The sequence below is a fragment of the Bufo gargarizans genome, chromosome 5 (assembly GCF_014858855.1).
Source record: "Bufo gargarizans isolate SCDJY-AF-19 chromosome 5, ASM1485885v1, whole genome shotgun sequence".
Taxonomy (NCBI): Eukaryota; Metazoa; Chordata; class Amphibia; order Anura; family Bufonidae; genus Bufo; species Bufo gargarizans.
The window spans coordinates 179,438,249-179,451,109 of record NC_058084.1 but is presented as its reverse complement, the minus strand read 5'-3'; the positions used below and the strand labels follow the sequence as shown (position 1 = coordinate 179,451,109).

Here is a 12,861-nt window from a genome sequence, read left to right as displayed (position 1 = left end):
AATTTCCATATTCTTCTAAGAAAGTAGTTTTTTACAGTTAGATTATTTGGGGTTTTGACATTTGTTTCCAGGTTGTCTACATGCCTTTCTAGAACATTTATACCGCCAGTTGTAAATGTTGTCTTCTGATCATCCTCAATGCTTAATAACATAGTAGGCATTGGATTGTCTTGATAATGTATTATGGGAACCGAAACCTTTGCTGAAACCACAAAGGTGTAGAAGTACTTCTCAGGGCAGTTTGCACCTTCACGATTTATTGGCTCTGCTTGGCTTTTCCAGTAGGCAGAGTAGGGGTCCTTACCAAGTATATGGGGTTTGTACTCCACATGGTGCAAAAGCTGTGCACAGCCGATAAACCCATAGGCAAATGTTTTCATATCCTGTAAAAAATTCTACTGTTAACTTTTTATGTTAACAAATTCCTACCAGCTCTCAGTTGGAGTTCCTGAGAGCATATGATAAGGTGAGCTTTGACAACTGTTCACATGGTGCAGTGCTGCTTGGCGGCCATTGTTGCTGTGATTCTGTGCTGGTGGGGCCCAATGCCAGGGTGGCATTGCCAAGCAGCAGGGGTGCTGTTTGGCTGCTGAGTACTGCCGTATGCCGGTGTGGTGCTGTGTGCACCAAAGGTATAGTAGGTTCCCACTCGAGGAGGCAACCTTGTGGTGGTGAGTGGGTTTATGCTTTTTGATCAAAATGTGTACTAATGCCTCATGTAAGCATGCAAAATAGGGGCCTGTATACTATTTATGTCACGGGTGGTATGTGGAAGGAAAGACAACAACAAAACAACAGCATACTAGGCCCCAAACCTAGGGAACAGAGAGGACACCTCCTAGCAATCCCTGATTTTTTATTTTATTTTTTTTTCCCCTAAGCTGCTAACAACATGTGCAAATCTGAAAGGTAGAAATGCACATGCACAGGAACCTGAAACACTGCGCCAAACCCTCAGCTTAGGGAACAGGGAAAGAGGCAAACGGCTCCTTCCAAACTGAAGGAGCTAGTGTCTCCCTGAGGCATAGTCAGAACAGACAAAACAGAAAAAGGGAAAAGGACTTAGCTTGAGAAGCAACTGGAACAGGAGAACCACCACACAAGCAGAGCACTCCATAGAAGAACTATCAGCCGCAGGGAAACGAGTGAGAGGCGGAACATATAAAGAGCTACCTGACTGATAATGAGCAGCATCTGCGAAGGGGTGGAAACCTGTCAGTAGCAATGAAAACAAGAGAGATCTGTCAGATAGACTCCTGATTCTTCCGTCTATTTGAACTTCTAAGATCTCTTCCAGGGCTGCTTTATGGTTCTGAAAAGCAATGTTAATTATGCTAAGTAGTAATTAGATCAAAGCATAGCATGAGGAGGTGTGATCCAGGTTTATTCTTGTTTTCTGAACTTTTTGTGTTATGTTGGCTTTCCACTGTGTTGCAAGGCCATGTCCATATCTGTAGTAGTCAAATGTTAGAGCCAACAATGACTTCAGCAGTGGGAAGTGGGAATACATGGAGGCCCCGTACACATTAGTGTAACATCAGCTGCTGGTTTTGGTGGGACTGGCTGACAATATAATGTGTATGGAGAGCTCCCAACTCTCCCCCGAGAGATGATAAAGAAGAGAAAGATCAGACCAAGAAGTGGTGCCAGTTATTAGGCTTGGTGGCCAGTGTGAAAACTGCAGGATTTTTTATTTATTTTTTATTTTAAACAATAGGTCATTTTCTGATGACACATTCCCATTAAGTATAAAGATGGTGGTAATTCGGTATTAGTTATGGACTTTGTACACCACCAACTTTATACTTTTCTTTTCAATTCTCTTTTATTGGTTTTATAATAGTGTTTCTATTGATGTCTACAGAGAAGAAAAGAAAGTCAGTTCTTGTGCAGAGATAAAAAAAAATGCTTCGCTCTAATCTTAGACAAAAAAATGACACTCCATCTGTGAGATGTCAATTTCAAACATAATGGAGGGGAATTCTACACAACATATGTAGTGCATCTGTACTGGTATTCTGCGTCATGCTAATTGTAATCCATTTAATTGCATTTCATTTGATTTGGAGTATTATTCCTTTAAAGATCTACACATTCAGATGATTTTTCTCTCCCACTTGTCATATCTTGTAAATGCCAGAGTATCTACCCAAATGGCAGTGACAACTACTTTATTATAAAGCCAACTATTGGTTGGCTTTATAATAAAACATATTTATACTGCATTTAAATTGTATGCCACATTCTATGCATCATAGACATAGACAATGCGACCACTATGTGATCCAGTCTTGCTTGGCCCCATCCCATTGGCCAGCATTGTGTTAAGAACATTTGCAGGACCTCTTTTTCCAGAGAAACTTCATTATTTGCAAACAGAGGGTTGTGGAATTGGCCCAAGAGTCATGGAGGGCAAAGAAACTCCAGGCCCTTCTGTCCTGGGTTACAAAGTCCAGTACCATAATTTAGGGCCTAGTTTGATGTTTGGGTCCACCTCTCTGCGTATAGCAAGTCTTTACATGTTCGTCCATATGCTTGCATATTTACTTACCTTGGGCAAGCAAAGAAATATGTTATGTCTTCAAAGGGGCCTGTTAAAGAGAAGATTTCATAGAATGCCAACTAATGTTATGGCCATCTTCATATTAATTTCAGGCAAGGAGATCACAAGTTGCAATAGATACCTAACCAAGGTTGGAAGTAAAGTAAAATAGAACAAAATGCAATTAAATTTAAAAAAAAAGTGGAATTTCGTCTTCCCGTCTGAATGGTTTCCTCTTGTTTACATTCCTTACTGTCCAAGATTATCCCTCACGTCTTGTATCTGCTCTGGACTGAGACTACAAAGCTAAAGAGTTCTAGAAAGGTCAACGCTTTATCTTTTAGTGCAATTACTTTTGAAGACGTGTAAATTAGCGTAGATTTTGCTAATCCCATCAAGTGGCTTAAAGATTCTGGAAACCAACTTATGCTTCAGAGAAAATCCTACAAAGATGATCTGACTTGGTTCGTGGATGTCAGTGGCGCAGTGCCAGTAAAACGGGTGTTCATTATACATAGCTGTATTATACATCCATAATTGTATGACTGAACTCAAATTATAAAAAAATAAAATAAAAGGAGATGAGACAAGAATGTGTTTTAGTAAACATACGATTTTGACATGGCAGATAAAGTGTTGGCAACCCATCCAATGTAGTAGGTGCTTGCACATTTTTTTTATTGTCTGACATCTTATGATGGAAACTATGTAAAAAGTCTGTGTAGCCATAAATATAGAATAAAAGACAGAGGACTAAACAAACACCGTTCTACCTGCACACAGGTGTCTTTGTGTTTAGTATTGAATGTTGAATACTATGGTCCTTCACTATGTCATTTCTCTGGGCCAGCAAGGTGACTGTAAAAATACAAAAAGGACAAAACAAAAATGTGAGGCGGACAGCATTTACGCCCAAGACACTTTTGAGAATGGGTAACAAAAGAAGACTGAACCTCTGTGTTTGTTTCTACAGAAAAGATGCCAGTGCCTTTGAGGAGCCTTCAGCAGTTGGCCATATATTTGGGTGTAGTGTCAGGAGGAGGATGTGCCATGATGTATTATTTGATTCAGAGTAAGTGGAATGTGCAGCTTATATTATTTGGTTCTCTTCCTTTCTCACATAGCCCAGATTTTTACATTGTCTGCTTCTATGAAGACACGTTGAGCAATTCAAAGTTTAAATGTGTATTTCCTTTCGGGAAGGCGCTGTGCTGTCTGCTACTTGATACATGATAAAATATAGCAGACATGTTTATGTACCGATTGTTGTGAGGCTAAGCGACGGCTTATAGTCCAGTACTCCCACTATTGCATGGTTGTCAGTAATCACATAACACCGTCTGGACGAGTACTGTGTTTACACAGTTATCCAATACACAAATCGGTGGTGGACTAGAACAATTTTACAAGCTTACCTTTGTGTCCCTGGACAAAGAGCCAATCACGGAGAAAATTAACTTTGATGTGATATACAGATGAGTTTGCAAGTGCCCAGTGGGTGGTCTTGAGCCATGGAAGTGCTCCGGCTCTCTACCCAACCCTGCCCCCTTTGGTCCTCCGGCAGTACAGTCACTCATGCCAGTGTGAATTCTGAGATGGGTAAGCCACTGAAAGGGAATGTGTCACCAGGAAATTCACTGTAAAACTAGACACAGTGCTTTGTAGTGCTAGCTTGGCTGAAGGTAATGATACTGTTCAGTTAGTGACCCATTGTTTCCATCTGGAGAAAAAGTACTGTTAATCCATATGCAAATGAGCAGTTAAGTGCACCGAGGGTGGGTCCAAGCCACGCTGTGCACCCTTGAACCTCCTGCTTCCTCTTTCCTATATTGACAGAGTCAGGCAAGATCACTGTGCAGAAATCTGTCCTTGTCAATGAAGAAGGCGAGGGAGCGGCCGGCACAGGAAGCAGGGCTGCACAGACTGACATGGGCCCGCCTTTGGTGCACTTAATTGCTCATTTGCATATGGATTAAAAGTATTTTTTTCCAGAATGAACCAAAAGTAAGTGAAAAGTATTATTACATTCAGCTGAGCTAACCCTAATTTCCTGTGAATTATTAAAGGGTATCTGTCAGTGCCTTTCGCCCTCTTAAACGAAGGAGTTTAGTGAGACCAGTGCTTTCTACGGTTGAAGGCTTTTATGGAAGATCATACAGTAAAACAGTCCGATAAGCTCATGAAAATAACAAAGGTGAAATTGCAGAATGAAAAGAAAGTGGCCAGAGATGGACGGTGGTATATACGGGGAAGGCTGCATTGGTATGGTAACAGGGACGCTACGGAGTACTGACAACGCTGTCAGTATATATGTCTGACAAATAATATACAGTCAATAAATGTCCTTATCTGAAGAAGGGGTGATTTCCCGAAACACGTTATTGGACTCTTTTACTGTATGTTCTTCAATAAAAGGCATTTAGTTTTTTAGTTCCGTCATAGAATTGCATTATGGTAACGGAATCCATAACGCCAATCTGCTTTTACCACCACACAAAGCGTGAACGAATTTCATAACCTGAAATCCGCTCATCTCTACTGAGGACCTTTTTACTCCTTCACTGTATTTTACAAAGCCGGTTACCCTTTTGGTCCTCAAAATCCAGCAGCAAGTCTACAGAAGAGGGTACATTCACACGACTGTATTATTTTATCCGCATCCGATCCGCATTTTGCGGAATAGATGCGGATCCATTCATTTCTATGGGTGAATAAAATGTAAGGACAACATTCAGTATGTTGTCTGCATCCGTGTTGTGTTTCCGCATTTCTAGTCCACAAAAATATGAAGCTTGTCCTACTATTGTCCGCACAGATCGGTCCGCAGCCCCATTTAAGTCCATGGATCCACAAATTGCGGATGACATACAGAATGGTTTCCGTATGTCATCCGTTTTTTGCGGATCCGTTTCTGTATTTTTGAAGGCCTTAATAATATATTTTTTTCTCTATCTTTTTTTTTTCCTTCCATTTTTTGCGGACCGTAAAAAACGGAAGACATACGGAACACAAATGGAAGTCATTTGTCCGCAAAATGCGGACACGCGGTTCCGTTATTTGCGGACCGCAAAACGGAAAGGATTACACATGGTCGTGTGAATGTACCCTAATCTTTATGCATGTCTAGTTGTTGTGGCTTGTCACAACATCAGGTGAGCCTCATATCACACTTGTATCATTCCTTTCCCCATGGCTATCATCCTATGTCACCACGCTCTGCTTCTTTTTCTTTCTCAACAGTAAATGATATTAACCACCTCAGCTCCCCTAGCTTAAACCCCCTTAATGACCAGACCATGTTTTACAATTCTGCACTACACTACTTTCACTGTTTATTGCTCGGTCATACAACTTACCACCCAAATGAATTGTACCTCCTTTTCTTCTCACTAATAGAGCTTTCATTTGGTGGTATTTCATTGCTGCTGACATTTTAACTTTTTTTAATATTAATCAAAATTGACCGAAATATTTGCAAAAAAACTTTTTTCACTTTCTGTTGTAAAATTTTTCAATTAAAACTACATTTTTATATACATTTTTCTCTAAATTTATTTTTCTACATGTCTGATTAAAATAAAAATGCAATAAGTGTATATTTATTGGTTTGGGTAAAAGTTATAGTGTTTACAAACTATGGTGCAAAAATGTGAATTTACGCACTTTGACTTTCTGAGCACCTGTCATGTTTCCTGAGGTTCTACAATGCCCAGACAGTAGAAACACCCCACAAATGACCCCATTTCGGAAAGTAGACACCCTAAGGTATTCGCTGATGGGCATAGTGAGTTCATAGAATTTTTATTTATTTTTTTCTACTTACAAAGTCTGATATTCCACTAACTTGTGACAAAAAATAAAATTTTACATGAACTCACCGTACCCCTCACGGAATACCTTGGGGTGTCTTCTTTCCAAAATGGGGTCACTTGTGGAGCATTTATACTGCCCTGGCATTTAAGGGGACCTAAAGCGTGAGAAGTAGTTTGGAATCCAAATGCGTAAAAAATGCCCTGTGAAATCCTAAAGGTGCTCTTTTAGAATTTGGGCCCCTTTGCGCATCTAGGCTGCAAAATAGTGTCACACATGTGGTATCACCGTACTCAGAAGAAGTAGGGCAATGTGTTTTGGGGTGTATTTTTACATATACCCATGCTGGGTGAGATAAACATCTCTCTAAAAGACAATTGCGGACAAGAAAAGGCATTTTCTATATAGTTCTGGCAATGTGCGGATCCGCAAAATGCAGAAAGCACATTGCCGGTGTTTTGCGGATCCGCAAAACACATACGGACGTCTGAATGGAGCCTTACAGGGGGGTGATCAATGACAGGGGGGTGATCAGGGGTTAATAAGGGGTTAATAAGTGTTGGGGGGGTGTAGTGGTGTTTGGTGCTACTTATTACAGAGCTGCCTGTGTCCTCTGGTGGTCGATCCAAGCGAAAGGGACCACCAGAGGACCAGGTAACAGGTATATCAGACGCTGTTAACAAAACAGCGTCTGATATACCTTTCAAGGGTTAAAAAAAAATCGCATCTACAGCCTGCCAGCGAATGATCGCTGCTGGCAGGCTGTAGATCAACTAGTTTACCTTCGGATCCTGTGAACGCGCGCTCCTAGGAAGTCTCGCGTGATGAAGCGCCGGCGCGTCAAAGAGGAATAACCCAGCTGCCCGCAGGACGCAATCCTGCGCTAGGTGGTTGGGTAGCGGTTAAAGTAATGTGTCTGGAGACTTTATCTTACAATCTCTGGTCTCCCCAGCAGTATTCTCCAGGAAATTCCTCAGCCCACAGTACAGGTCCTCTCCAGAAAGTGGTACAGGGATATACAGTATCTGGTTATGGGTTCTCTTCAGACACACTAGATCACAATGTATATTCATGTAGTGGTTAGGGACTGGGTACAGAAATATTTTTTCTAACTCCACCATAAATATGCCTGCTTGAGTTGAATGAACAGGCGTGTAAGTTTGAAAGAGTGAAAATACGCAATCCCCAGATCTGTGGTGCAACTCATTTAAAACAACAGGATTGTACAGGTTGAGATCCAGCTCTGTTTCTTCCGGTGGCAGACAATGGAGGACAGTCTGCCAGGTAATTTATAAATAATAATGGCTTTCTAACTGATGCAACTTATCTTTCTTGAAATTTTAGAGTCATTTGCCCAGAAAGATTATTACTTGAGTGCACTGGAAAAACTTGAATCTCAGTCTAATGTTCTAGAGATGTTAGGAGCACCACCACTTAAGGTCCACAATCTCCGACTGACAGACAAATACAACCACATTGACAAGACAACAGCCCAGGTAAATGTCATATAAATTAGATTATGACAATGTGCCACCAATCTATATTAGCCCTATGGATGATGCTGTATTTTCCACTGAAACAAGATGCATGCCACATAGAGCATTAATATTTTTATGTTGGAGATGGTTTAAACATATATATTTAATATGTATTGTCAGCATAACACCCTTGATCTTAGGGTTCTTTTACACAGGGTAGTTTCAGACCCAAGCAAGTACCGTACACAAGTCGATTAAGGCCTCATGCACACGACCGTTGTGTGCACCCGAGGCCGTTGTTCCGTTTTCCGTGATTTTCTGCTGACCCATTGAAAGTCGGAAAATGCACCGTTTGTCATCCGCCTCCGTGATCCGTGTATCCTGTCCGTCAAAAAAATATGACCTGTCCTATTTTTTTACGGACAACGGTTCACGGACCCATTCAAGTCAATGGGTCCATGAAAAAACACGGATGCACACAAGATTGGCATCCGTGATCCGTGTCCGTAGGCTACTTTCATACAGACGGATCCGAAGATCCGTCTGCATAAAAGCTTTTTCAGAGCTGAGTTTTCACTTCGTAAAAACTCAGATCCGACAGTATATTCTAACACAGAGGCGTTCCTATGGTGATGGGGACGCTTCAAGTTAGAATATACTACGAACTGTGTACATGACTGCCCCCTGCTGCCTGGCAGCCCCCGATCTCTCACAGGGGGCTGTGAGCCGCACCCCCTCCCTCCCCAGTTTTAATTTCATTGGTGGTGTGGCCCCCCCCCTCACTCTATTGTATTAATATCATTGGTGGCCAGTGTGCGCCCCCCCCCCCTCCCTCCCTCTATTGTATTAATATCATTGGTGGCCAGTGCGGCCCCCCCCCCCCTCTATTGTATTATCATTGGTGGCCAGTGTGCAGCCCCCCCTCCCTCCCTTGTATTAATATCATTGATGGCCAGTGTGCGGCCTCCCCTCTCCCCCCTCCCCCCCCGATCATTGGTGGCAGCGGAGAGTAAGTGACAGATCATTAAGCAATGCGCCGCACAGACCTGTCACTTACCAGTAGGAGGAGCCCCCAGCCGGTCACAGACAGCGCAGCTCGCAGGTAAGTATAATGCTTCTAATATTGCTAAGTAACCATGGCAACCAGGACTGCAGTAGCGTCCTGGTTGCCATGGTTACCGATTGGAGCCCCAGCGATCAAACTGGGACTGCGATCGGAACTCTCCGCTGCCACCAATGATGGGGGGGGGAGGCCGCACACTGGCCACCAATGATATTAATACAATAGAGGGAGGGAGGGGGGGGGGACACACTGGCCACCAATGATGATACAATAGAGGGGGGGCTGGCGCACACTGGCCACCAATGATAATACAATAGAGGGGGGAGGGGGGCCGCACACTGGCCACCAATGATATTCAAACTGGTGCGGCACCTGAGGGGTTAATTGTGAGTATTCATAGCCCCCTGTAAGAGATCGGGGGCTGCCAGGCAGCAGGGGGCAGTCATGTACACAGTTCGTAGTATATTCTAACTTGAAGCGTCCCCATCACTATGGGAACGCCTCTGTGTTAGAATATACTGTCGGATATGAGTTTTCACGGTATAACTCAAATCCGATGGTATATTCTAACATAGAGGCGTTCCCATGGTGATGGGGATGCTTCAAGTTAAAATATACCATCGGATTGGAGAAAACTCTGATCCGATGGTATAATAGGGACTCCTGACTTTACATTGAAAGTCAATGGGGGACGGATCCGTTTGCAATTGCACCATATTGTGTCAACGTCAAATGGATCCGTCCCCATTGACTTGCATTGTAAGTCAGGACAGATCCGTTTCGCTCCGCACGGCCAGGCGGACACCAAAACGACTTTTTCCTTCATGTCCGTGGAGCCTCCAAAAATCAAGGAAGACCCACGGAAGGAAAAACGGACACGGATCACGGAACTACGGAACCCGTTTTTGCGGACCGCAAAAAAAAAACGGTTGTGTGCATGAGGCCTAAGGGTCATTTTTACTGAATGTGGGACTAATGATCGTTACTATGATAGCATCCAAACTGAATGGAGGATGGACTATCAGCAGTATATCTCCTTAGATAGGGTTATGTGACTTATGGTGCCACATGAAAGATGCCATCACCCTTCAAACGACAGTTTGCTCATTTGTCGGGTAACTGGCAGCATGTTTAGTGAAGGCAATAATCAGGAACAAGCATTTTTAGTTCCCAATCATCAGCCTGTGTAAAAGGGCCCTACTTTGTAGCCGTTATCTTAGCTCCTCTCCACACATTGCACTGGTAACGGGAAACCGAATTCTGAATTTCACTTTTGACATGACTGGAGAAGAAACCACTAAGTAGATCTAAGACAGAATAAGACTGGTAAAGCTTTTATATGTAAAATGTTAAAATTGGAGTTTCATTTTAAGACATCACTGGGGCATCACTTTGGATTTCTAATATAACTAACTTTAAGCACATGTACATATGAATCTCTACTAACTTCCATAAAGGCAAGTATGGTATTATTAGCTGATGTCATGTGAAGGGAATTTTTATAACGTGTTTGTCATTTGTTTTGTACTACTGTGTTTCATGTGCTTCCAGATCAAGATACCAGTGTCAGGAACCACAATGGGCGGGTATCTCTATAGCTCAGCTGTCAAAGACCAATTCAACCGAAGGTGTGTACGGACAACAAAGACCGTGTACTAATTGTGATGGACTTTTTTTTCTTGTCATCTAGTTTTAATCCTGGTAGTTAGTGAGTAAAATGCTCTGAAACAGTTGAAAATTATTGTAACCAACAAAATAATCCTGGGTCTAATGAAGCCTTTTTTTTTTTTTTGCCCCTTAGGTGGAATCTCCGAGATGTCATTTTAAAACTGAATAACGGTGAAAGTGTCTCAATTTACCACGCCGATAATGAGGGGGATGACAAGTAGTCATGTATCTTAATTGTGCACATGAAAATGCCAAACATCAACTATGTTTTAGATCTCTTCTTACACAAAGTTGTTTGAAGGTGAATCTGCAGAAAAATGCTGCAACCAACCACTGTACAGCTTTCATAATTTAAGAGCAATATGTGAAATTGGTCTCTACAGACAAGGACAGTTCTTCTAGACCTGACCTAATGGTTTGTGTTGCTCCTACTACAATGTTCCTGTCATGGGTTCCATTCTTAAGGTTGGCCCCATCTGCATTTAGGTGGGGTTCTCCAGTGTCCAGAATAGTCTTATAGAATTGTCCAGTTAGGCCAAACAATTCAAGCCTTGCATGACAAGCATTTATATTTTCATATCCCCATTTGTATTTGAAATATAAAGGGTGACTATTCAAGAATTTTTATTTTTTTTCCAAAAAGAAACACACAGGTAAACAACATCCCAGTCTTGATGTGGTGTCTCATCTCTATTCTATGCTCAGGTGGTTTAATTCTAGATTATGTCGGCCTGCTGCCGTGTCACCCAACAAACCAATAATTATTTATCACTTTGTAGTTTCCTTTCTATTCTCAGGTTTAATTCTGGTGCCATGCCATCCAACAAACCAATAATTATGTCTTTGTTTTGTTTGAATAAAGATCTGTTGTCTGTTCTGGACATCCTGACTCAGGCTTTACATATACCTCTTGTATCTTTACATCCATGTAATTTAGAGCTTGGGCTTTTCTGTGTTTGGAATAATTAAAATAGTCAATATTAGATTGATTGGGGTCTAACTTTCAGCACTCTGAACAATTAGTTGTCTGAATGGGACATGGCACACGTGCAGGCACTACAGCCTCTTCAACTGCACACTGTCTACTTAGTAGCTTAAAATCCAAAGAGTTGGGCTCCCACTTTTAGTGCATCTCTTGATTGTTGGAAAATTCCAGAAAGAAGAAAAAAAGTTTACACAGTTCTTTATGGGAACTAAGGTTTACAGACAATTTGCCCCCTCACCACAGTATACTGAATGAGCCCTAAAACTGACCTTCCAGGGTAAAACTGAATATCTAGCTAGGCAGTGCTCCCTCGCAGTTACTTTCTCACATACAGGTCCTTCTAAAAAAATTAGCATATTGTGATAAAGTTCATTATTTTCTGTAATGTACTGATAAACATTAGACTTTCATATATTTTAGATTCATTACACACCAACTGAAGTAGTTCAAGCCTTTTATTGTTTTAATATTGATGATTTTGGCATACAGCTCATGAAAACCCAAATTTCCTATCTAAAAAAATTAGCATATTTCATCCGACCAATAAAAGGAAAGTGTTTTTAATACAAAAAAAGTCAACCTTCAAATAATTATGTTCAGTTATGCACTCAATACTTGGTCGGGAATCCTTTTGCAGAAATCACTGCTTCAATGCGGCGTGGAATGGAGGCAATCAGCCTGTGGCACTGCTGAGGTGTTATGGAGGCCCAGGATGCTTCGATAGCGGCCTTAAGCTCATCCAGAGTGTTGGGTCTTGCGTCTCTCAACTTTCTCTTCCCAATATCCCACAGATTCTCTATGGGGTTCAGGTCAGGAGAGTTGGCAGGCCAATTGAGCACAGTAATACCATGGTCAGTAAACCATTTACCAGTGGTTTTGGCACTGTGAGCAGGTGCCAGGTCGTGCTGAAAAATGAAATCTTCATCTCCATAAAGCTTTTCAGCAGATGGAAGCATGAAGGGCTCCAAAATCTCCTGATAGCTAGCTGCATTGACCCTGCCCTTGATAAAACACAGTGGACCAACACCAGCAGCTGACATGGCACCCCAGACCATCACTGACTGTGGGTACTTGACACTGGACTTCAGGCATTTTGGCATTTCCCTCTCCCCGTTCTTCCTCCAGACTCTGGCACCTTGATTTCCAAATGACATGCAACAGTCCAGTGCTGCTTCTCTGTAGCCCAGGTCAGGCGCTTCTGCCGCTGTTTCTGGTTCAAAAGTGGCTTGACCTGGGGAATGCGGCACCTGTAGCCCATTTCCTGCACACGCCTGTACATGGTGGCTCTGGATGTTTCTACTTCAGACTCAGTCCA

The 12,861-nt window shown here is 42.2% G+C and overlaps 1 protein-coding gene across 3 annotated transcripts in view; it reads left to right on the top strand.

Annotated features, from left to right (window-relative positions):
- Window positions 1-11,442, top strand: part of LOC122939194 (cytochrome c oxidase assembly factor 1 homolog) — a 100,790-nt gene extending 89,348 nt beyond the window's left edge. For all 3 annotated transcript variants that reach the window (XM_044295219.1, XM_044295220.1, XM_044295221.1), the window contains 4 exons: window positions 3,516-3,614; window positions 7,697-7,848; window positions 10,445-10,521; window positions 10,695-11,442. In XM_044295219.1, coding sequence (XP_044151154.1) covers window positions 3,521-3,614; window positions 7,697-7,848; window positions 10,445-10,521; window positions 10,695-10,782 — 411 coding nt within the window. In that variant the 5' untranslated portion in view covers window positions 3,516-3,520 and the 3' untranslated portion in view covers window positions 10,783-11,442. The remainder of the gene's footprint in view (window positions 1-3,515; window positions 3,615-7,696; window positions 7,849-10,444; window positions 10,522-10,694) is intronic.
- Window positions 11,443-12,861: the final 1,419 nt, after the last annotated feature.